At 34.9% G+C, this 27,063-nt stretch overlaps 1 protein-coding gene across 10 annotated transcripts in view; it reads left to right on the top strand.

Moving 5' to 3' along the window:
• LOC127851335 (E3 ubiquitin-protein ligase RNF213-like) overlaps positions 1–27,063 on the top strand; it is a 173,717-nt gene that overhangs the window by 87,159 nt on the left and 59,495 nt on the right. For 3 of the 10 annotated variants that reach the window (XM_052385048.1, XM_052385046.1, XM_052385049.1), the window contains exons 2-19: positions 4,621–4,933; positions 5,508–6,032; positions 7,217–8,004; positions 8,370–8,407; positions 9,426–9,551; positions 9,873–10,060; positions 11,094–11,386; positions 11,887–12,113; positions 12,380–12,610; positions 12,803–13,043; positions 13,773–13,837; positions 15,520–15,799; positions 16,367–16,468; positions 17,088–17,195; positions 20,352–20,550; positions 20,758–21,060; positions 23,107–23,398; positions 25,227–25,497. In XM_052385048.1, coding sequence (XP_052241008.1) covers positions 4,645–4,933; positions 5,508–6,032; positions 7,217–8,004; positions 8,370–8,407; positions 9,426–9,551; positions 9,873–10,060; positions 11,094–11,386; positions 11,887–12,113; positions 12,380–12,610; positions 12,803–13,043; positions 13,773–13,837; positions 15,520–15,799; positions 16,367–16,468; positions 17,088–17,195; positions 20,352–20,550; positions 20,758–21,060; positions 23,107–23,398; positions 25,227–25,497 — 4,566 coding nt within the window. In that variant the 5' untranslated portion in view covers positions 4,621–4,644. Of the gene's footprint in view, positions 1–4,620; positions 4,934–5,507; positions 6,033–7,216; positions 8,005–8,369; positions 8,408–9,425; positions 9,552–9,872; positions 10,061–11,093; positions 11,387–11,886; positions 12,114–12,379; positions 12,611–12,802; positions 13,044–13,772; positions 13,838–15,519; positions 15,888–16,366; positions 16,469–17,087; positions 17,196–20,351; positions 20,551–20,757; positions 21,061–23,106; positions 23,399–25,226; positions 25,498–27,063 lie in introns of those variants that run through there. The other 7 variants (XM_052385052.1, XM_052385056.1, XM_052385053.1 and 4 more) reach the window with 6 other exon arrangements.

Genomic DNA, 27,063 nt, shown 5'->3' with positions numbered 1-27,063 from the left:
CGACAAGCTTACAAGCAAACGAACAAGTTTGACAGTTCAGCCAGTTACGTACAAGGAATGGTATAACACGGGATTTTATGCGCCAGTTTCTAGTTTGTATAATGTTATATATGAATAAGTATTTGATTATAATACCGATAAGTTTAAAATGGAATAAAGGATTAACTTAAATACAAAATTATATTATTAAAACTTCTTATTCGTGACATATTTAACACAAAACGGTTATCTCGTATGTATCTTTATAGTCGATTACATTGTCTGATATAAATAATTATCGTTGGCATAAACTAGCTGGATCCTTTTTGAAAGTACACAACTATGTTTTTGCTGAATACGCATGTTTTAAATTTCTATCTATGAAACCGATATGTTTCGCCGACATATTTCTGGCATTAATATTTTTAATTACTTTTTATATATGAAAATGAAAACGTAAGGTATTCAATTGTCTTAATAGGTTTGAGCATTAATAAAAGGTCTCTCCTTCAATTTGCATAGCCATTGATATTGTCCTCGAAGATTGATGCAATTATATAAAGGTTATGAAACTTTAATTTTTCTTCCGATTTCACGAGCCTTGATTTACATGCATTATTTATAATTATTTTCCGTTCGAAGAAGTAAGGGTATGTAACCGTTCAAGTACATAAAAATAACAAGGCTAGAATATCTCAAAATATATCAACATGCATATAAGGCATTTTTTCTTATATTTGTCTTTGCCCCACCCACTTATGTGGTCTTGTATGTCTTAATTATTGATCTTATTCACATGAAATAGTGTATTATTATATTCCTTAGCCCAATATGTGTGTATACATGTAATTAGGATGATAATTGTATCTATACCGCCGTTCAGGTACAAATTGAAACATGTCATAAGCCAAAAGAACTTGTTTCTTTTGTACCTATTTTTTTTATAGATATAGTCATTTTTTTCTTTACATATATAATATTTCACCAAAAAAATATTTGTCTAATAAGAATAATATCTTCTTAATTGCTTAAATTAAAAAGCTTACCACAATCATACCAAAAATATGTATTGTGTGTGTCGTTTGCAAACAAAAAGGTATTTTTTAGGTCTTTGGTTGGCCATCTTGCTGGCCAACTTGGATTTAGACCCCGTGGAAGAAATGGTTTTCTGGGGAATTACAATTTTATTTTACCCAATACAATGTAGAACTTAAATGGCATATTAGAAAAAAGCCTTACAATCATGCCCGCTGGACCTTTGATCCTTCTAGACTTATTGATTTTGAGGTACATGTTACATTGGGATTATTAAAAAAATAAATGTGTATGTTGAAATGAATGGGATTTACTCAAGAGAAACGGAAGACGCCGATTTACTATGAGGATAACATGTCAAGATCAACTGGTCTTCACACGTGAGATGCGATCTAAACGAATTAGTATTTTGGAAGCTCACGAGCAAAGGAGAATCCTATCAACTAAAAAGTATATAGGTCAAATGTTAAGGTTGCACTGGTTCGTCGCATGAAAACTTATTTCTCGATTAACAATTGTGTTACCGCAGAACATCTAACCGGCTAGTGCGTAGCTGTTTTTTTAACCGGACTTCCAACACTTTAACTTAACAATATTAAAGACATATCAAGGCATACATGAACTATGTCAAACGTTCCCCATGTTTATTCGATTTAATTTACATGAAATATTTACAATTTCTGCAGAACTAATGTTTGATATCATTTCTCACTAGGCTGACTTCGTTTAAGGAAAACACAATTATTTTGAATGCGGATGCCTTCATTATTGAAGATCCATACACAGTTGTGAATGCAAATATCAGTAAATGATAAAACTACCATAAATGCTTACAAACAACGCTAGACCCGTTAAACCTGTCAGCATGTATATTGCTTAATGTTTTTGCATATTGATACAACTATTATTCACAAGGCTTACAAACCAATATCGACATAGGGGTATCTACACTGCCTGGTTAGTTAAAGTTTAAATATTATTGCCGCACGTTTGTAATCAATACATTTAAGCATGAATAGAGGTAACTTTCGAAAAGTCGACGTTTTATTTTGTGTTCTGTCTTTAATAAAGAGTTTATTACGTGTAACTTGAGACTTCTCATACTAATATGAATTGTCATCACAGCACCATACCCCATGCTGTGGGACTCATAGTGATAGGAATATTATTAGCGGAAGACATGTTTTTAGAAAATATAGTTTCGTTTTTCAATTGATAAGTATATCTCACTGTGATTGACTATGCAACTTAGAGCATAAGTTCAGAACAGAAGGCGAATAAGTCGCGTACTTATTATGTAAAAATAATGTTGTTAGTAATTGATGTTTGAATCCCTCTTTAATGCATTGTGCATCGTTGTGCACTAAACCGCTTAAATTTGACCAAAGTGACTTATAAACGATAACATATTTTCAGAAAATGGTTGTATCTTATTTTTCTTCCTTGTCGATTTCTTGTCCGAAATAAATATGTATCGTTACTAAACTAGCTGGATTCTTTCGGTAAGTAAAATCCTATACAAAAATATCCGTTTTAATTATATGTGTTTATGAAATCGTTTGTTTAAATTTGTTTGCACATTTCAACTTTTTATTAACATAAAAATGAAACCATAATAGTTACGATTGTTAATATACTTAATGTGTTAATTATAAGTACAAGTGAAAGGTTTCTTATTGCATATTCATTAGTATGCCACGAACAAAAAAGAATTTTCGAAAACAGATGCATTTTATTAAAGTTGGTTCATCGAAGGGATTGGATGTAGCTTGTGTTAATTCTCGTTGTACTTTCTTTTTCATTAGCCTTGCTTTACTGCCATATTCATATTTATTTAACATGCCAAGAAGTTGTGGTATATTACCGTTCAATGTTGGTTGGTAGGTCTGTTTGAATTGTTGGTAGGAACTTATTTCACCCGAAGACCGAACATTCTGTTTTCGCTCGATGCATAGAAAGCAGCGTCACCCTCGAGCTTTTAAATTTGTTATGTTTTGTGACGGGAAATAAAAGGACGACCTATATTGATTTCGAGGGAACTTGAAACTTTCGTAGGGGATTATAACATGAACATGTGTTGCCTAACGATATAAAGAGAGCAGCGTTATTATTGCGCAATATCCGACGAGTTGAAGAAAGGTTTACATGGCGAGGCTTGCCGAGTCGTGTAAGCCTTTCTGAGACGAGTCGGAAAAATTAAAGTTCACAATCAAACTAACATAGTATTTTATTTATTCTACAATATTTTTTTAATTTGCGTAGTAATATTAGAATTGTTTGTGATCGTTCCCGTTAACGCCACTCGAAATAGTCCAAAAACAATTCCACGCAAAAGCAGAGTAACAAGACAAAATATCGCTATATGCCTCGATTCAAATTTAATCAGAATTCCAAATATTACACACTCAAGTGGAACACATACGATTTTGTTCACACTAAAATTCCAGTTCCACCACTGCAAAATACACAAAAATGCTGTCATTTTGAATTTACTCGTCAAGCATGATTCAGCATTTATCCCCGCAATAGTGTTAGCTTTAGTCTATAAACAACTCGTCTTTTTACACAATTTTACTAACTGGCATAAAATGTTAAACATCTACTGGTTCTTGTTCTATTCACCAAAATTGTGTAACAAACATGTTCGTTTTCTTCCAGTTTTGCTTGCTTCCACGAAGATAAAAAAATTCCATGAAATTTCTGCACACCCTTTAAAATGCATCCTTCATCGCCATCAATCTTTTCCATTTGAAAGCACTTGGAGTAAGCAGGCAATTCTTTGTGGATAGACATTCTTCGATCGACTGACAAAAAACGACTTATTCATGAAAGAAATTACTCTTTTTAGTCAACATCGCTTTCCTTCGAAAAGTTAAAGAACAATTCACTGACACTTTTCTAAATCCGTCAATTGTTTAACAATACATCGCGTTATTGGAATACATTCGACATTTACAGAAATCGAAAATTCAGTCTCACCGGATTCATTCAAGTAATATATTCCAACACGTTTATTCACATTGTAACACACACACTCGTACCAAATGCAGACATTATGTCATTAGGTCTATCTGTGTAGTAAAATAAGCTCTTTTCTAAAATATTAGGAATTGTGTAAGCTTTTTAGCGTCGCAGTAAGAGTGTCTGGTTACCATGTCTGGGAAACACTAGTTCAGTTCCTCGTTTGGTTCATGATTTTTTCTTTTTAGCTTAACTAATTTAAAGAAACGCTGCATTTGAATTGATTTTATTTATATACGGTATATTGATTTGAAAATAAAGCATTTAATTTATATTTAAATCTTAATTTAAGAACAAATAAAATATCTCGATACATTTTAACTACTTACTTCTTAATCGTCTAAAAGTCTTCACTGCGTTTGACCTTTAGCCAGACTGAGAGGTGAAAAGCAAAAAAGTAGTCCCTATGTACATGTACTTGCCGTTGGATGAAGGCAACCTGTTGAATAAAACCTTATCTTTATTCAACGGTCGTTATTTGCTATATAAAATCATTAAGCTGTAGGATAAAATGTTGATTACTAGTATACTACCATTTAAATTGCACTTGCAGTCGAATGTAATGTTTTATTTATCGTATTTCAGTCTGAGATGTAACAAACAGCAGCTATGAAGTGCCCAAATGCCGACTGTGGGACGGTGCAAAGTGAGGGGAAATTCTGCATCGAATGTGGAACACAATTTGAGCCAAGAAAAACAGAGCTTATAAACTGTACTGGAAAAGATGGCGATGGTAAACCATGCGACGCAGCTATCAAATCGATTCAAAAGTTCTGTTTTAACTGTGGCAGAAAAGTTGACCCAAACGAGTTTATTATTGGGAGTTGCCAACAATGTGGCGCAGAATGTCCTGTTACCGAGAGGATGTGCAAGGTGTGCTTAGAAACCGAGTCAACAGGTAACACATATATTTTTTCAGCATCCATATTCAATGTAATAAAAAGTGTAATTATGCACAACACTTTGGTTGCCCAATTGTGTGTTTAAAACCAAACTGCGTTACTTTTTTGCATGGCTTCATGTAGTTCCATACCAAACAAACACGCCGCCAAAGTTATTTTATAGATACTATTTTTCCAACTGACATGACCAGTTATTACAGATCAATCAGAATGGGAAACTGTTAATTGAGTTTAACTTAATCGTTACTTTTTATCGCATTGATAAGCACATTTCATTGGATATACATATTATTGCACAAGTATTTGGAAGTTCCCACGTAAAATGTGCATCCATAACAGGTGGGATATTTTTAAAAACTAGCATTCAAGTTTATTAAAATCGAGTTGAGTTTATTGAAATTTTAATTCATACTGTGTAAATACATTTAGCTGTACTTATTACACTTCTTGTCATGAATCTGTATCAAACAATAATCCTTTCACAAGGGCTAAGAAAAACAGATCGATACTGGTTTATATGAACTTCTTGTGTATGTCATCCGTTTCCCTATAATTGTTGTTTATCAACAGGCGAAGGGGACTCTGTATCGATAACAATCACGCACACAGAACCAAACAGTGGCGATGATGACATATCAGTTAATAAAAATTCTGCTATGGCTCAAAGTAAGGAAACGTCTGATGCTCAGGAGGATCAACCTCAAACATCTTTTTTGGAGAGTAATCCAGAAGAACATTTGGAGAATAAATCAGAAGAACCCCTGCAAAGTACAACAAGTACGCGTCATGATGGACCTGAACCAGAGGTTATTCAGGTGGAAAAGAGTGATACCATTATAGAAAATCAGATACAGAATGACATTAGCAAGCTTGTTGCTATATCGGACAATCCTGTAAAGATTATTGACGATAAGGCAGATGTTCAAGAACAAAAAACAAACTTGAGAGGTTACGGAAAGTATCCCATTCTACGATCAATCTCGTTAGCATCGGGTAATGCTGCACCCTCTTTACAGCCACCAACTTCAGAAATCAAAGATGAAAATTCCTACAAGATTGAAACTGAAGTAAATACTGACAGTGTTACTGACTTCGGTAAGCAAAAACGTTGTTCATTTATAAGCATGACCAACATCTAAATAGGATATATTAATTGACAGGTCGATTTGTTCAAATGTTCTATGCTGACCGTCTTTTCTTTTCCAAAATAGTTGCCCATAGGTTTTAAAGGGGCCTTTTCACAGATTTGGGCATGTATTGAAGTTTGTCATTAAATGCTTTATATTAATAAATGTAAACATAAGATCTAAAAAGCTCCAGTAAAAAAATCAAGAATAAAAAAAGTAACCCTCAACAGGTTTCGAACCACTGACCCCTGGACTCCTCGAGTAAAAGTTCACCTCTTAGACCACTCGGCCATCAGTACTAATACAATGAAGGATGTATTTTATACTTCATACAGGAAATCCTTGTAGTTTCACAAAATAAAACGTCAACAAAACTCTCCAAATTATTCAATCGTTTCGCGTTGCAACGCTTTATAATTTTCTGGTTTTTAAATAGTCAAAAGATGCATATCATGTCTATTTTAGAGCATGGTAAATGTTCAGTATTACTGTTTCCTCACAAATATCATAATTAAAACGAAAATTTGCGAATCTGAAACAACTTCTTTTAATTTTGTCAATTTACCAAAACGTGAAAATGCCCCTTTAACACTGCAGACAATTGATGAACAAGTATGTAACTTGGCCCAGATGTTTGATGCAATAAGAGTGAATGTATCATTTAGACATCGGGCCTCTAAGTCAGATTTGAAAGCTTCTATTAGAAGTCAAAGGCAAAAGTTGACAACGTGTCCTTATTTTCCTCGTCATGCATTTTAAAATAATCCAGACGTATAGAGTTTATCTGATTGCGATGCACAATCTAGAACAATCAATACTAATTTTGGAGAGACATCTTGCAATCGCAATATTATTATGTTTTTACTGTACGGATATGAAAACATAAGGCGCAATCCATCTGGATCGATGTATTTGATTATTTGGACTTAAATTCCGAAGTATTTTATTATATTATGATTGCAAATGTCTCTTTATGTTGGACATGCTAAGAAATACATAGTCTAGCGCATGTGTTTTGTCATTGGTTGCAATAATAATTTACCGAGTAGGGAAATGGGTCATGTATGAAAATACTTTATTGGATTATAAGCATGTGTTCAGGCTAAATTCATTTTTAAATGAATTATGACCGCCCACGATTTTATCATTCAGCTTCAGGAAATGATGAAAATACATCAAAGACATCACAAATGGGAACATTTGATAATACCATGGATCCTTCCTACCAATCTTATGTTTCAAAAAGCAGGAGTGATAACGACAATATTGTACTTGATCGCGCAGATGACAAGCAACAGTTAAACTTAGATGATGAAACTGCTGCTAGTGTTATGTCTGAACGAAGTGAGAGTATTAATTCGGATGATGATGAGTCTGGTTCGGATTTTGATGAGAATGAGGAACAAGTTATTGATAAAAACAGCCAACACGATACAAAATCTATTGTAAAAGGAAAACGAACAAGAATTAGGAAACACACAAATAACCCAGCGGGCTCAAAAGCAAAGAGACGACTTAAACATGAGAAAAAATCCGAACAATTGCGTGCTAAACAGGAACAAACACACCACGTTAAGGAAGGAAAAGATGATTATCAACCTAAAGATTCTACATCAAATGACTCTTCACAAAATAAAACTGTTCCAAAGAAGGTTTTTGGGATGGAGAAAGACGCTACATTGGCAGGAAAAACAAGTACTGATGATGATACAGGGGAAGTCCAAACTGAACTAAAAAGTGTCGCTTTGTTGTTCATTGAAAATGAGAAAAAACTTACACAGACTTCAACACATGCTCATTCAGCAACTCAAAACACAAACATTGCAAATGTGAACTATTCTGTGCAAACCAAGAAAACAACTTCTGGCAGTTCTGAACAAAAAAGTATGACGGACAATAATAAAACTCGGAAGAACCAATCACAAGAATGCGTTGATATGGTAAATATATCTGAATTAGCTCGATTGTGAGTAATTCACATCAACCATGTAGCCAAGTCTGCATACAAGTACTCCACAAAATGAAAAAAACAACAACACTATGATCACACATAACTAATAACACATTTTATGTTCATATTTCTTCACTTGTTTCCATTCTTAAACTGACACTAAACTGTAAATTAAATATTTGCGGTCAATATTTTGAAATTTGTTTTGCATACACATTTTAATTTAAAGACAATAACAACAACAACAACAAAACACACCGATATTTATGAATATAAAAATTCAATTTTAAGCTAGTTGACCTGCTGATATTTAAAAAAAAATAAATTCATGCCAGTTGTTCCTTTCTTCTCTAGAAGACTCAACAGCCGACGCTGCCAGCAGATAACTCGAGGTATTTATATTTGGTGAAAACATACATGATCGTTCTCTTTACGTTTATTGAATATGAAGCAGTACAAAGTAGGCATGTTGCTCTGAACATCCGTGGACTGAGCAGTTATAGTTGCAAAGAACAATTACCCAAATCACTGATTATGCAAACATTTCTATAGGAATTTGAATGCAAGTTTACAATAATCATTGCTTTTAAACGAATAGTACTCCCGTTCACCAAACGTGAAACTAAACCAAATCACTTAATTGTATACATTTCTGTTGGAACTCAATTGCAAGTTTACAGTAGCTATTGCCTTTCAACGCACAATACTCTCGTTCACCACACGTGTACAAAGTTAATTGACACTGCATGAATACGAATTCATCGACTTGAAAGTCGGTATAACACAACCCAAGTAAAATATTTAATTTTGATTTTGTATGCACCCGGTATCGTGGCTTATAGCAGTTGCACTGTCCTTAAAGCTTCAATTTATTGCCCTGATATTTGGTTTGTGAGTCTACCTACATGACTTACAGATGGAGAGTGAGTTTTGTTCCAGTCCATAAAAATTTGGGGACGTTATGGGCCCTGCACTTAGAAATTTTCTCAATAATAACCGTTTCCGGAGTTTTTTTTAACGAAACGCTTGTTCTTTAAGTTGCTGTTTGGTATAAGAGTCAACCTACATGACTTGAAGATTATGTTTGCGTTTCGTTCCGGTACATTGATTTTTTACGAAGATATGGGCCTTGGACTTGACAATTTTCTCTAAATAAGCTGCTGCGCCTCTTTAAACCACATTAGGGAGCATTTTATTATACAAACACAGGTCTTGCTTATTTCGTTTTTCAAAAGTGTTTCTGTGCGCTGTGAAGCTGTATGTATATTTTCGTTTCTGAATTTAAATATTATAGACATGGCCGATCGATTATGTACTCTGACATTCTGATATATTGTATGTTCGAGTCAGTTAGGTGTAAAACGTTTTACTTAAGATGTACGATGTTCCATTGGTTTGAATTGTTTACAGGGACATGGTCACAGTTATTTTTCACGCTCTGGTTGCTAAGAAGATGCTGGCAAATGGAGGGAAAGTGGTTTTGGTATTTGATTTAGATGAATGGAAGACTAATACACAGGAAGCTAATAAAGGAAGGTAACCATACAGCCGACACTTAGTCTAAAGTATTACACACGAATTTGATCTACTTTCAACATATACTATTTTGCAGCTTCACCACGAGTAAATTTATAAAATGTAGATGCAAAGCGTTAAAATGTGTTACTAGCTATCAGTGTCTACTTACACAAAGCCATTAAACGTAAATTTATTAAGAGTGGATTATCGAGGAGATCGCACTTGTAAAACTTGTCATCAACAATAAAATAGCTTTCATATTGTGAACAGTTTCAGCAAAATCCAGCGTATGTTATTTTATTGAAATTGATGTGTATAATTGCTATTGTGTTTCTTCAGAGAATTTGGAAAGTTTGTTGAATATACATACGTGCGACAGATTCACAAAAGCAATTTGACTAAGGGAGTCCAATACAAATATTGTATTGTTTTGAGTGAAACAAATGTCGTGTTTGAAGATTATTTCATTCATAGAACAATGAATAAAGCAGATAACAGAAAAGTCGTTCTGCCAAACGGACAGCAAGGTACTCTGTTATGTATGTTTATAAACATGTATATGCATATATTTCAAGCATATGTTCAAGATAAGCAAATTTGTTCTAGTCTCGTTTATTTTTAAAATCTTGTCTAGATAAAACGATAAGTGTTGTGCATTTTAGTGTGTGGCTAACATAAAGAAAAACAACCATATGCCAGGTAGGTCAAGACAAAAAACTAAAAACAAATTTTTTCTCAACAGACATCGGGATGGTTCGCTGTTATAGCTAGCACTAATATTATACATGTATCAGTATATAAATTCTTGTTCTAGTATTATAACGGATAAACAAGTATAACATACACTGATCAAAACAGGGATCATCGCCCTGCAAAGGTCAATGCAAAGCATAGCAATGCAATACAGCTTAAAACCGGAAAACATATATTGTATTTCACTCAATAATGTTGTGTTTGTTTCGGACGAGTTCTGTCGTAAACTTTAAATAAATAATTATAAAATAACAATTCCTGGGACAGCAGAAAGTTCTAAAGATTACTTCATTAGAATCTTTTAAAACCTTTTAAAATCCTGACAGCTGCAAAACATGAACAATTGTGCCAAAGAACGTCGCATCTGTCTTGAATTTTAAATGAGGTCGACTGATCACAATTGTAACAAAGTGTATTAAAGAATCGAAAGTTGTACATAAAACTATTGCACATCTTTTTTTGAATATTATTTAAAGACATAATGATGGTTTTAACGAACTGTTAATAGGCAGTCAGTAATTCACATATCCAGATCTGTTCATGTAGTGAAATGACTGGATACCCGCCATCGCAAGACATGTTTTTTCTTTAATTAGTGCTTTAAACTGCATGTTATGCGCTGTTATTATTCAAATTTCGAACTACATTTAGTGTGTAGATATTGCCATTAAAAACATACTAATAACAACAACAACATAATTTTCCAATATTGCCACATAACGATTATTTCATTATATTATCAGTATGTTTAGTTATTAATCCGACAACAATGGTGAAGCGTTATATTGGTAAGCCTTTTGCTTTCAGTACAAACCTGGCACCAATATGATGGCATGGTAATTAAAGCAAACGACAAAGGCCTTTTGAAAAAGTTTTGGGACTTCCTTCGAGACAAAGTGAAGAAAACCTGTGAAAAGCATCTGAAGCTTTTTGTTAGTGCGTTTGCGCCCCTTTGGTTCAGACCAGAAGCAGATATGAACTCGTTATCAGAAACTTTTCGAGAATCACTCGAGAGCCTTGATGCTATTATTGGGGGTTTACGGAAGGTTTATCGGTATGATGCGAACTTATTTGACAATGATCAACGTTTTCTCAAACAGGTAATGTAATAAATTACACTTTTTAAACAGAGGTAGGAGTTTCTTATAAAACTATATTATCGCTTCTTGTTCAAAGACCCAAATCCATCAAAATAATTACATTCATGCCTAAATGGAACCGGCTCAATGCAATTTGAAAGAAATGAAATACATTTAAATCACGTTTATTTTTGAAAGCATTTGGTGCGAATTGAGTATATGCACCAATATGCGCTCAGAGCGAACAAGTTGACTTACCCGAGTTACTTTAAAGGCCTGAACATAAATATTGTGTATGGAAACCATCAATTATAATTTCCAAATTGGTTAACTTAACAGAATTCAATGTGTTTTTGTCAATCATTATCACACTATGATTGTTTTCAAACTCGCTAATGTCATTCGAAGATATATGAATGCACATTTTATGTGCTTTAGAAAAGTGATTTACTCTGTGTACAAATATTCTGGATCAAATGTGCTTTTTGCTAAACTTGTCATATGCTTTTCAAATTCTTCAGATTGCAGATGTTCTGTTCGACCCAATATTGAAAAGTTTGCAGAAAAACCCTACTCATGGACAACGGGTTACACACGCAATGGTTATAGCAATCGTCTGTCACAGATTGCAAGTTGTTTTGTCGCATGAACATTGGCAGCTCATTTGTAGATGCATGCATGTGAATCCAGATCCACATAAAAAGACATGCCATGAATTATTGGAGTTGAAAACATCTTTCCAAAATGAGTATGTGTTAGCCATTGTGTTCATATTGTTTGCGATTAAAAAGTACACTAGTATATTTCAGCCGAACCTCTATTTCAAACGTTTGATGATACAAAATGACTTATTTTTTAATACAAAAATCATGAATAACACGACCATTTCCATTTTCGAAAAAGAATGTCAACAACTGTCTTTTACATGTAAACATCGACATAAAAAAGGTAACAAATTAATATCATTTAACTGAACAAGTCCATATAATTATGCATTTACATTCTTGATTTCAGAAAAATGATAAATGGCTTGGTGTACGTTGTTAAATGTTCAACAATGTACTACAAGGATCCTTCTTGGATGTTTTGCTTGCCACTACTTCATTTCACAATGGGTTTGTGTCAACCGTATGATCAGCCTGAAGAAAATTTAGAACATGCAGCAGGTGTTCCCCATTGGTGGGGTATTGTTCCAATAAAAGACACGGTTCAAGCATTTTGGAAAAATGCTAACAAATGGATTGTGTAAGATAGTGATATAATAGTTTATTTGTAATATCTATGAAGAGTAAACATTAGTTATTGAAGCTGCTAATTGATTAACCATATTCAGGTGCCTTTTTTGATAGCAACGATCATTTTGTTACCTACTTGCATAGAGAAATGTAAAGGGTTGATTCGAACTTGTTTTTAATAAATATATTTGAATTATTTCAGACCACTTGATACTTTACTGCAGCAGATGCATCCTTTATTTGACATGGACTTTTATTTGTCACGAAGTATCATAGCCGCATTGCACCCTACCGAATTGTTCGAGATAATACACGACCCGTATCCTCAGTTCCCTGTGGAAGTGCTGGCTGCATCATTGCTTTACTGGTCCCGTCATACAATTAATCAATTTTATTCCGGCTCCAATTATTGTTTAGTGGACGTAGCCGATGACACAGAACAGGTATAACAAACCTATTTATAGTTTTCATAGTTCTTCGGCTATTAAAAACTATTTTTGATGATTGATTGCTAAATAATGTAAAGATTTTAACTATAATATGTGTTCATATAAATTGGGCATTCCAATACTGTACCTTTTTTTTAAAATTGGTGATTCTTTAGCATAATATTATTGAGTTCACAGTTTATGTAACTATGTACCGGGGTAGGTTAAAATAGGTTATTTGTGTATTTGCACACATGAGCACACATTTAAGGGATGGATAAGATGCGCGGTCAATTTAAGTCCCTCGTTAGCATTGTTTCTTCAGATACATGTATTATATTTGTAACTGATTTGTCGGAATGACACAGACTTTAAAATGACACGATTCTTAGATTGTCTAATCATTAATGTCTCCAAAGTAAGACGACTTTTAGATCCTTCTCTGCGTCCGTTTGCCTACTATATCTAGTAACAATTTCAAATTCCAGATCATTCATATAAAGTGTTTGGACTGTTTGGGTGATCCCTAAATATAAATCGATTACAGCCGGCTAAACATACACATTAATAAAGTTCTTTGTCTCGAAAAGATGTTTTGTTTTGGGAATTATTGAGTATGTTTCCTGGATATATACATATTAAAAAATACACTGGAAATCTATTATCAGTAAAGTAACGGCAAGTTGGTAATCGGCATGTTGAATTTGTATGAAAGATAATTTTTACTATTATATTATTTTAAAGGCAGTGCTTAAGTGCCTCGAGGGTTTGGTTCAACGGATTATTAAGGACGACGTGGGTTCCGATATGTAAGTTGGCAAATATTTGTGTACGTAATATGTGAATGGAGGAACGCTGACTTTGTTTAAAATGTCTGCGTTCTGCGTTTGTTATGATATTGATTAAATGAAATTGACAAATGAAGGCATTCATGATATTGATTTATAATACAATTCATTTATATCATTTAGCCGTGCAATTACATGCAGTTTCAAAGACACCGTTTCAATCGACATTTGTTAATCGTTGCAGTCCCTGTATGTTTGTACCCTAAAACACAAACATGCATTTGCTCTGAACTCTGGCTAATACGATTTTGCACGAGCTTAAATATATTAACGGTTTTATTAATCAATTAAAAGTAAATTAAAACCACACTATAAGTAAAAACCGCGCCTCTTTGATGAGACATTTCCCTTCATCCACATTCGTATATCGATAGATATGCATTTGATATAATTGGATGGTAAATGTAATGTCGCTGTTTTAAACGGATTATAGACATTATTCGCAGACGCCCGACAAAGCATGATACTTTACTGCATTTTGTGGATCTCTCCGTACGCTCATGATCTAAAGAAAGATATTTTACTCTCGTTCCGCATAAAACGTTCACGTTATTTATTATATAAAACGACTGAGAAATGTATAATATACACTAGATGTATTGTGCCCCCGTTCGGAGATCGGGGGTATGTATCTTTGCACCTGTCTGTCTGTCTGTCGGTCGGTAGGTAGGTTGGTCGGTCGATCGGTCGGATCATGCGTTTTCGCAGAACGCATAATCAAACAACCATGCCTAATTGGTATACGGATTCCTTAGTTTAAATCTTTTTATTTTAGCTCGATTGCGACGAATGCATAAGGCATATTATGAAACGCTCTCGAGTCCGTTTTCTGGGTAGAACCAGAACAAGGTATCATTTTGGGTGATCGAAAGAACGCTCCGAAAGTGGGGATCGAACCATTGACCTCCCGGTTTCTAGGCGGACCCTAAAGAGGACGACGCCTATCGATTTTGAGGTCATTAGGTCAAATGCCATTGTCACAGGGTGTGGGGTGTAACATGAATATTATTTAAGTATAGTAGTCATTTTGAGTTCTGTTAATATTCATAATACATACACATTTAACTAGAAATTAAATCAATAAAAACTGTATGACCCTTTGGTTATAGTTCGGTACTGCTACCATTAAATGCGTTCAAAAACTACAATTTAATTCCCGTACATAAAGCGTTTGTGAAAACCATTGTTCAAGCATGTTTATCTAACCATATATTGAACGCAATTGCTTGCATTTGGTAACTTGAGGGGATGACATCGTAATAAAGCTGTGCTAATTGTTTGTTCTTGTTTGGGGTAGTTGGTGAGGATCGTTTTTACAAACATGTCTTGTTCTAGTTAATTGTTTGATATTAAATAATCCACAATTTTAACATAGAGCATGGTCTTACCAAGTTGAGTCGAAATAAACGTGCGCTAAATAATCGTCATTAAGTTCCAATGTGTATCTCGATTGTTTACATTATACACTACAGTCTACATGGATTTTATTGCGAATCAAGCTGTAAAAGATACATCTCATGTTATTTAAGATGTTGATATCAAACATACGTACGAATTTCAAAAAAAGTTCACACGCCCAGTTACGGACTTAAAACTGATCGCTTTTCTGATACATACTTTTAAGATTTAATGGCTTATTTCAGGTCCCTAGCCACGTTGTCGATGGCTTACAAGATTTGCAATGAAGCAGTCGACAGAATGTATTCATCAAACAGGGTTTTAAAATTTTTACCATGGGCACAAATGTTTATTCACTGCATATCCTGGCATGCACGTAAAATGGAATTGCCGGATCAGAGAGAACTTAAAGTCAACCAGCCGAATTATGAAGTGCACGTTAATGTTGTTGTGGGAAACGTTATTCAATGGCTACAATATTACAACTCAACTTCCTGGTCCACGAGCATGCGAACATATTTAAACGTAATAACTTTATTTTAAGTTTCGTTCTTTGATATACAATTACCGACAAAAGACCATTGAATATGGTGTGATATTCACCGGTAGAAAGGTATATTGACGGAGGCACAGCCGTTTTTAGTGTTTCTGCTAATAAATACCAAACCATATTTGTTGCTTTTCTAATAAATAAAACGTTTAATTATATGCCATCCTTTATATCGGTAAACTTGTTCTGCAGTCATGCGCGCATGATGTTTTCTTTTTAACGATTTAATTCACGCCAAGTGCTCTCATTTCCAATGACGTCAAATGATGTGTCGAAGGAGCGTTAGCTTTTAGCGTATAGAAACTGATATCAACGACATGTTTTTACTATAAACACAAATTCAGGGTATGTACGAAAATATCATGAACATACGGTTACTTTCGGACCATTGCCAAATTTAATCGTGTTTATTACAAGATCATACAATAAAGTGTTATAATAAAAAGATGCAAAACCATATTTATACAAATATAACTTTAAAATTAAAAATATATTTTAAATATGATGACTGTTTTGCGTTAGAGACTTATATGTTTTTGTAGATTTGGAATTATGCATACTTTGAGCAGTCTACGGGATTTGGATTTTTCAAGCAGTGGCACACTCAGTTAGACTCCGCGCTCCATAGGCAGTTGATGTATGAGGTAGACAAATAATTATGTTCGTGTTAGTTCCGATGTTTCCTTCAAACATATAAGCTATATTTGAGATGATTGTTAACTTTTAGCTAACACATTTTAACTATCCATATACTGCTCGGTCGGTTAACTATTGTAGGTCAGGAGTTATTCTGCGAAATGTGCGACTCATTGCATATTTGTATACTTCATAAAAAAACAAACCTTCGGGTTAAACTTTATATTTTGAATGAACATCATTCTGCGTATGTAGCATTAATTAATTGATTACAACATTTACCGTATGAGTGATATTTCATGAACAGGAACCTATATAAAACGGTAAATATTTGTGGTGTTATTTTCATCGCCTTCAAGACATTAAGACTGATCGTAATATATATATAACACTTTTCGTTTTGGATAATGATCAATAAAATTAGATACAATTGAAAAACAAGTTGCCTTATTATGTTGTAAAGCTGTGATTTTTTTCTCAAATTTTAATGGGTTCAATGTTGGTTATTGTATTGTTCTTTGGGGGTTTGCTAAGATCTGGTTCTTGTTCTTAATATCTATTAGTTGCCTTTGTTATATAAAGAGAATAATTTAACGAATATTTAACATTTTATTTACATCGAATCAGCTTTCCAATCATTCGCATATGAAAAGCGAATTCGTGAAAATGTACTGTGAAGAAGTTGACAAATTCAAGAAACCTATGCAAGAATGCCTTACTTCCGTGGCATTCTCGGTAAGGCTGTTTATATTGCACATATATGTTGCTTGTAATAAGATCTAAAGATCAACTATATTCCTAAAAACTATACAGTTTGGACCGGCATGGAAATGATGTAGCAGGTACAAAGATTTGAAATGTTGTGTTTATTTCTAGCAAATGTGTATGTGCATTATTTTATAAACATATAGTCCTTTTCGTAGGAAATAAAGTTCATTCTTGGCAGCAGCGTTATAACGACCACATTTACCTATCATATAAACGTGGTGTTTTGAGGCGTTGCACGGTTGTTAGAATTGCAGGCGGGAGTCAACGATGACACCATAGATCCTCTGTAGAGCCTGTACCTGTACAGCTTTTCATGAATGCTCATGTGTTCATGCCATACATATTCACTCAGAGGTGGTCATCTTTTATTTATGCAGAATTTATTCAGCTGTTTGGTCGTTTTCTCCTTAGGGTCACTTTATTGGTCGTGGCTTAGTCGCGCTATAAGCTGTACGCAGTCGGAAGATGTTAGTCTGTTCAAGTCTGCACAGGTAATGGTAGGCGTCCTATGGTTTATAAACTATGAACAGGCAGTTTATCATGGTTTAATTCCTTCTGGCATGACTCTGATCTCCTTTTGGTTTCCTTTCCCCTTTACCATCGTTTTCTGTTATTTCGCAGTGAAAGCTAATCCGCTGAAGTAAATGCTAAAGAACTTGATGTTTTGTAATGCTGTTATAATGTGCGGCAGTTTGTTGGATGCTGCTGATTCCAGGACTGACACAACATCCGTTAGAATAACCACTTGGAAGTATCCATTACTGTTAATGATGTTTGCAGCATGTACGAAGACTTTCAACTCAGTACTGTAGTTTGTGCAATGGCGGCCTATCGGTGTTGCCTCAGCATGACCACTTTCCGTCTGCGTACTGCACGTACGCTTAGGCTCGCTCTCTCTCGACTTCTTATGTTGCTAACCCATCTGTGTAGACCCTTATCCCTGGTTCCTGGTGTTACTTTTCTTCGAACATGGCCAGCGTCAGGGCTTTTATGCTCCTGTCACTGAAGTCGTCTTTTGTGATGAGATGCGTGAGGGGGGTGCAGGATTTAGATGGTTATGTTTCTCCGTGCTTTGTCACGCACGAAGGGGGAGCAGATCGTCCAAACTGTGATGGGCTCTAAATCCGCTGTGGCAGCGGATCCTGATGCTTGTTTAGCATTTCTTTGCATATTCAGACATGTCAAGATTGTTTCAGTCTGTCTATATTAAGGATGTTCTCGCTGCGGTGCGTTATGTGATCCTCATAGAACCTGGCCTATTTACTTCGCATAACCTGCTCTTCTGTCAGGAAGGTGGCCGGTAGTCTGTTACACCTTTTTTCTTGAGTTGGATCTAATGCACCGGTGATGAGGTGATGACCTTGCTTTAAAACTCTGTAAAGAGTCTGCTAGTGTGTAAGCGGAAATCGTTTACATGATTTGGAGCCGTATTCCGAATGAGATCTCACTGTGCCTTCGTAATCCGCATTGAGGATCTTATCATTGGTTCCCCATTTTGGTGTCGACAGCTTCTTCATGATGTTTTAATTTCTTCTGGCTATTGCCTTATCTCTCTGTTAATGTTGTTTCAAATTCAATATCTTGTCGAATGTTACCGCCTAGAAAGTGTGTTGGTCTTCCTACTTTAACAGAGTGTTTTCCAGGATTAGTTTGAAAGAATTAAGTATGTGAAGAATGTAGAAATGGTGGCTTAAGATTTCGCCTTGTTGATGGCCACACACCAATTGGAAGGCCAGCCTGAAAACTTGCCAAAGACAATGAAATTCGGTACATGTCGGGTGTTGCTACTCCTCTGTGCTCAGAACATCAGAGCATATTCGTACAGGGCTGCTTGTACTCAGTAAGGTAGTTAATTATACAATGTTATTGATGAGTGTATGAACAGGATGTGTAACACAACTCCTCCGTGTGCGACCCCTTCGCGCAGAAGTACCTTTTGTCTACAGAGGCTGTTTACCGACACAATGGCTCTCCGGTCGTGAAGGTACGGCCTTGTCCGCCGGTACATATTTCCATTGAAACAGAGAGAAGCTTCACAAAGATCCTGTCCTTCCGAACCTTTTTGAAAGAATTCTTTAGATCTATAAAGACAGCAACTTCTTGTTATTCCACCTTTTGAAGAAAATAGAGATGACTGCTGTGCTGCCACGGAGAGTTAGCAGAACTGGTCGATGGCCACTTTCTCCTAACTGCGGCTAAGCATATGTAGTGATATTTCTATGCAGATACTCTTTGCAGAGGGCCATATTAGGGATCGTGGTAGAATGCCATATACGGTTTAGAATGTGGCTGGTCAGTAGGGTCATTGACAAGTAGCAGATGTTTTCCGTCTGTTTAAATTCTTCTCTTGACTCTCCTCTTGCACTGGGGTTTGAAGTCTCAAACGCCGAGGAAGCAACTCTCTGAGGCCTTGATGGTGTATAGTGATAACATCTTGTCGTACTATCAGTAGTAGTTTACCAGATCAAGTGTGCTATTCTTGTTGCTATTAATGTACTCTTTAATCTCTTTTTAATACGCTGGCGTTTATGGTGTTTCTGACACTGACCAGAGTCATCACTGTTTCCATTTTTCCTTCTTTGTCGATCGCTTCAATCATGTGTTAATCGCTTGGTCATGTAATATATTAAGTCAACTCGTTATCACACAACATATAAATACAGACATTATTTTCAGGTTGATTTTAATGTCAACGCTGTAATTGCACATTGTTTAAACAATCCATTTGAGAGTTCAAATATAAACGAGGAAAAAGAAAATAACCTACAAATATTTCTAGTTGTACCCCTATTCATCCGTTTTTTAAATTTTCTTAACGATACATTTATTACTAGCGTTAGCCCGGAACCAATGGCTACTCGTTCTAGTTGGAAAAAACGACATTGCGTCCTTGATTCGTTTAAACACATCTGCACAAATATTCACATATGTCGTAGGTTTCCAAAAAAATGTACTTCGTTTAACGGACAGGAATGAGTTTTCCGCCGGACCCCTGTTCATTTTTTATGAGTTTTTCACTGTGAAACCGCACATTATTAACTGTTCATATATAAGAGCTTTTGACCATATGTAAATCAGTAATAGACGTGCTTAGGTTATTTGTTTTTTTTTCTGTTTGATTAGGCCATCGACGAAGGCTACAATGTCAATTATCAAAAGTGGAATAGACTTGAAAAAGAACGACTTCGAGACCTGATGACAACTCTCTTTAAAAAGCACTGGGCGTCGTACATGGAAGGTTGTCATGGCGATCAGCAGTCCTTTCAAGTATTAAACATGGCATTAAACTGGCCTCCTGTCCAACTATTTCTTCGAAATAAAGGTTTGTGTATGAAATGAGCTATAAAACATTAATTATTATTATAAAGTGTAATTTGTAAGTAGACTATATTCTGTGGAATATATTTTATTTACATCGATCCGTAAGAACAATAATGTTTCATTGTCAAACTGAAATTTTAGAGGATATTGATTAGTTGTATTATGTAATAAGACATTCAGTATATTTATGGTATCACAATCGACGTAGGTGAAGGAAGCGAGAACCAGCTGTTACATGCGGATTGCAGAACAGATCTTGACGTCATCATACAGATATGCGAAAGTCACTGGGAATCGCTCTTCGAAGGCCATGTTGAAATTGGAATGCTGAAAAAGATTGAAACACAATCTGGTGTATTTGCTGACACGATGAAATTACTGCGACCAAATGACAAGAAAATAAAAGATCTTGTTTTGAAAACAGTTATAACCCGGATGAAAGAACTGGAAGCATTTCAGAGACAGGCAAAATTGATGTCTGTTTTGGTTAACCATTGTAACGGTATTAGTGGTAAGACGTCTTGTTTCATTCGTAATATATGTCTATATTTTAATTTTCGTTACCCATGGAATTCCGACCAATTAACTTAAAAAAACATAAATTATGCAATTATAAAGTAACCCTCGTGCAGTAATGGATTGCGTTTGATGAACAATACAGTTATAGTTAATGCAATTTAAATGTTTCTAGAGTTGTATTCCCTGTTATCGGGTTTCTGTTAATTTTGTTATAACTTTTTGAAAACAATTTGCTCAATCCAAAAGTAAAATACACGATGGGGGTACAAAACTCCCATTTCATGTTTTGACAGATTTCACACATATGTGTAATTGAACTTTTTGAAAATCACACCAAACATAGTAACATGTCGGACAAAACTAAAAATCACACATAAATGCTGTTTCTCACATGTTGGTATTAACATGACGTTTATTGTATGAACTGGTTAAATATTATGTAAGATATTATCTTCAATCATATCTCGATTTTTAGCAGCGGTATTGTAAAAAAGAAACGCCAACAATTTCAACAATATGTTATAACATTTCATACATAATCATTCATTTAAAACAAACATGTCCAATAAAAACTGTCTGATTTGATATCGAAGAACAATGTCTACTCAACACAAATGTGTAAAAAAGAATGGGTCACTGACTAACTTTTTTCAAGCAATAAAATGTGAGCCATTTAATGTTGAAGTAATCACAATAATAAGTCAATATAAATAACCATCACAATATAACGCTTTTTTTTTATAATTCACAGTGATTCATCAAATTTATTTAAATGTATCTAACCAAAGAAAAATAAGATTTATCAATCTAAAAGGAAATAGTAGTGCTGTCTGTGACCTTGGTATTGTCTTTAAACAAATGTTTTCTATAGTGACAGGTTCAAATCTGTAATTAGTTTATTCGGATTATTGCCAGTAGGTAATTTTTGCATTTCATCGAATGTTTTTACATGCGATTTGCACTTACTGAGTTTCACTTTTATAAATATAGTATGTATTTATACCATTAATCTTTAGCACGAATGCATGTGTGTCAGGTTAAGAAAAAGTTGTAATGTTTCATGTCTTTCTACCTTCGATATTTGTTTTGCCACTGACTGTTTTTGAATTTGTAGGGTTTCTCTTTGCAAAAGTCAGAAGCTTAATGTATATACAAAACAAGCACGCTACTACTACTTCTACAACTACTACTACTACTACTACTACTAATAATAATAATAATAAAAAGAAAATGATAATAAAAAAAAGCAGAAAAGTCACACGTACAGAAAATTTTGTGTTACTCCTCTGCAAAGAAATCTGTGTTTCTTTAACACATAATGATTCTGCTATTTGATCATCATATTTGCTAGTCAAATTTCAAACTGTGCAAAATAAAAGACATTCGTGCCACATTTTTTGTTAAGAATAATGTAAGACAAACTTTTTTTATTTTTCCAAACTGGGTACTCAACTAAGAACAAGCATGTATTTTTATTGTACAGAACAATTTTAGATAAGCTGCTTGTTTGAGAGTGTTCATTGATTAACGACTTGCCGTAAAAAAGAATGGATTTTGACATTATTGATACAGATTTCCCATACATATTGTATTAAGTTATGCAACACGCTCCAATGTAGAGAATAATTTTTCTTCCAGTGTGCGCAGTTTGGCTGCGCATAACTAAAACGCGAAATTATCGTTTGAATAGATTATGCATCACACATTTTACATGTTTACCTTTTGTTTTCATTTAAAAGAACTATGTATGTTAAGGCTCATTTTTTCTTTAGATTTATAACTTTAGGTTTTTAAATTAAACGTTTGATTTTGAAAGCAATTTTACGTACATCATATAATGATATATTTTACTTAAATGTTTGTCTCTTTCAAGATATCATTTAGACTCATTGACTTCGATTACAACCAGTTCGAACAAACTGATCTCTAGTTCATATGGGTGGACTATATTCGAAAAAGAAGAAATGCATAGGGGAGTTTAAGATTCACCACAATTATAATGTGATTAATTGTATTTGGACGTGTATTTTTGTTCCAGTTGACACACATGCGATTGACAAAGTTCTTAGGGAAGTGACACATCTTGATGGTCAGCCCTTAAACAAGTATTGCAAACCTGAAGTTGTCACATCTCAACGCCATGCAGTTGAACACCACATCAATGCACTCAATGTGCCAAACGTCGTGTTGGACATTTTGCCAAGATTGGAAGTGCTTGAACAAAGTTTTGTGTTTGAAAAGATGTGGCAATTGGCATGTAACAAGGATGGACACAGCTGTTCAACTCTTGAAGAGGTCGTTGCAATAATTTGGACACCTGTTGAAAAAAGGTAACAATTGTTATTGAAATGGTTAATGGTAAACGATAAATGTTATTAAGTATATATTCGTGCACAATATGTGATAACGTTAGCATGTTCTGGTTCAAAAGACTGCAATTTCCCTACATCTCATTAAACGTAGTCAACCGATCGACCAAGCCTTGTTTTAGCAATGGGATAAGCATAATTAGTGTATCATTTCTCTGTCGTATTACCAAGCATTATTGGTTTGAATTATCATTAAAGTGATGCGTAACTAAATTAAAAAAATGAAAACATGCATAACAAGTTTTACATCAATTGTCATGCTCTTATGCAGAATTGGATAATATAAATAAGCCTTTACAAGCCATATTGTTTAATGAACCTTTCTTGTTGATGTAAATGTTCGTTTGAATTGGCTCCTTTCGTACTGACCAGTATAGTAACGTCAACAACTATTAACCCAATTACCAAAGCTGAGTGAAAACTATATTTCTAAGTTGTAATTATCACATAGATTACCCATAAAACATAATTATATCGATTGAAATCAAATAACGTTTCAGTGCATTTTTGTTCAGTTGATGAATCTACAAATGTTCAAATGTCGTAGTCATGTTTGATGACAAAAAAATCATAATATGAACATATGTTTTTTTCTAATATTGTGAGTGCACTATTGGTTATTGCATATTGACTTTGATAGCATGTATTTTCACCGTTATTCATACAGAACATTACATTATACAACTAGTTATTCTTTGAGTGTAATAATCATATAATTATTGGAGAAATTTCCTTAAACATGATGAAATATATACATTTATGTATAGCGATATATACGACGTAGATATAGAAATGTTAAGGAAAGTTGACTCGAAATAATTGTTGAATATAAGTAATGATAATGAAGCTAGTCATAAATATGATGCGAAAAGTAGTCAATCAAAACAATGGCGACCAAACTGTCTAGAACGTTCTGCTTGTAAACGTTCTGTCACTAGGTCAGATCTAAGCGAAACCTAACACCACTCTAAAATAGACCACATGTGACTCAATCTTGATAAAACTGTCAGAATAATTATGTTAACATTGTTCAGACTGGTTTCAATCTCTGTCACGTGCGTCGAAAATCTAGGTCACCAGGTCATATCTTAGAAAAAACCTTGGTACTTCTCTAGAGGAGGCATTAAGGATTCAATCTTGATAAAACTTAGCCAGTTTATCTTGGCAATTTTTTGGCTGACTGAATCTGCGTCAAATCCTTGGTCATCAGATCAAATCTAACAAAACCTAGTGGGCACTCTATAGGCCACATTTATGGCTCAATCTTAATGAAACATGGTCAAAGATTATATCTTGACAGATTCTGGAACGTTTGAATCTGTGTCACGTATGTCCAAAAACTGCGGCAGTTTGTCAAATCTTAGAAAAAATCTTACTACTCTAGGGGCAACATTTCAGACTCAAATTTGATGAAACTTTGTCAGAATGATCAAGTGGACAATATCTAGGCCAAGTTTGAATCTGAGTCAGGTGCTTCCTCACACTAGGTCATCATGTGAAAAAAAAATTGTTACCACTCTAGAGGCATCATTTATGGCTCAGTCTTGATATAACATAGACAGAATGTTTATATAGACAATATGAAGGCCATACAGGATAAAAACTAGATCACCAGGTCAAGTCTTCATAAATTATTGTCCTGTAAAGGTGAGTGCTGAATGGCCATCATGGCCCTTATGTTATGAAAAACAATAACAACAACATTTGCTATTTGAGGGACACCACACAAAATGATTTCCATCAAATAGAATCCAGGTTTTAATCAATAACATTTTATTCTTTTTTACAGGTGGAAAGAATTTGGAGTTAAACTGGAAACAGGAAATATCATGTTTAACGAGTTCAATTCAATGTTTAATCACTTCCGAGATGACGAAAAACGTCTTGTGTCCGAAATAACAACCTTTGGAATTTCAGAGAACATTGCATGCAATCGGATCCGTCAAGCTCATGAGCACATGCAACTGCAGTCCTGTGTCAGTGGCGCTAAAGCGCTTTTAAAAGTTCAGCGCAAGTACAATCTGCGAGGTGACTTTGAAGCGATCAAAAACATATCTGAAGTATGTTCTACAATCTACATTTATACAATTATGTTGTTTATCCTTGTTGATAATTCTTAAACATATTTTTGAGCTTTTTATTGTTAGGAATGATTTCCCACTGAAAGATGTAGGGATGTTAGAATGGTAGGCATAATTTCGTGTTTGCGTCCGTTAGTCACATTGACTCGAGATCCTGGGTTAAGTCAAAAAGTACTTAAGTTGATAAAACTCAGAGTGTGGATACAGGGCCATATGTTAAACATGCTCATTATTTCAGAGGTTTTTCTTCAGATAGAAATTGTTATTGTTATAATTGCAGAAATACAACAAACAAAACAAGGGCTGTTTGTAAAACATGCATGGCCCCCATATGGGCTGTCCGTTGTAGTGGCAGCCATTGTGTGAATACGTTTTTTGTCACTGTGACCTTGACCTTTGACCTAGTGACCTGAAAATCAATATGGGTCATCTGCGAGTCATGATCAATGTACCTATGAAGTTTCATGATCCTAGGCGAAAGCGTTCTCGAGTTATAATCCGGAAACCATTTAACTATTTTGGATCTACGTGACCCTGACCTTTGACATAGTGACCTCAAAATCAATAGGGCTCATCTGCGAGTCATGATCAATCTACCCATGAAGTTTCATGATCCTAGGCGTATGCGTTCTTGAGTTATCATCCGAAAACCATTTTACTATTTCGGGTCACCGTGACCTTGATCTTTGACCTAATGACCTCAAAATCAATAGGGGTCATCTGCGAGTCATGATCAATGCACCTATGAAGTTTCATGATCCTAGGCGTATGCGTTCTTGAGTTATCATCCAAAAACCATTTTACTATTTTGGGTCACCGTGACCTTGACCTTTGACCTAGTGACCTCAAAATTAATAGGGGTCATCTGCGAGTCATGATCTGTCTAACGATGGAGTTTCATGATCCTAGGCGTATGCGTTCTTGAGTTATCATCCAGAAACCATTTTACTATTTCGGGTCACTGTGACCTTGACCTTTGACCTAGTGACCTCAAAATCAATAGGGGTCATCTGCGAGTCATGATCAATATACCTATGAAGTTTCATGATCCTAGGCGTATGCGTCCTTGAGTTATCATCCGGAAACCATTTTACTATTTCGGGTCACCGTGACCTTGACCTTTGACCTAGTGACTCAAAACCAATAGGTGTCATCTTCGAGTCACGATCTATCTAACGATGGAGTTACATGATCCTAGGCGTATGCATTATTGAGTTATCATCCGGAAACCATTTTACTATTTCGGGTCACCTTGACCTTTGACCTTGTGACCTCAAAATCAATAGGGGTCATCTGCAAGTCATGATCAATCTACCTATGAAGTTTCATAATCCTAGGCGTATGCGTTTTTGAGTTATCATCCGGAAACCATTTTACTATTCCAGGTCACCGTGACCTTGACCTTTGACCTAGTGACCTCAAAATCTATAGGGGTCATCTGCGAGTCATGATCAATCTACCTATGCAGTTTCATAATCTTAGGCCCAAGCGTTCTTGAGTTATCATCCGGAAACCACCTGGTGGACCGACCGACCGACCGACCGA

This window comes from Dreissena polymorpha, chromosome 11, assembly GCF_020536995.1.
Source record: "Dreissena polymorpha isolate Duluth1 chromosome 11, UMN_Dpol_1.0, whole genome shotgun sequence".
Lineage (NCBI taxonomy): Eukaryota > Metazoa > Mollusca > Bivalvia > Myida > Dreissenidae > Dreissena > Dreissena polymorpha.
The sequence above is the reverse complement of the archived record's forward strand: the minus strand, read 5'-3'. Positions and strand labels throughout refer to the sequence as shown.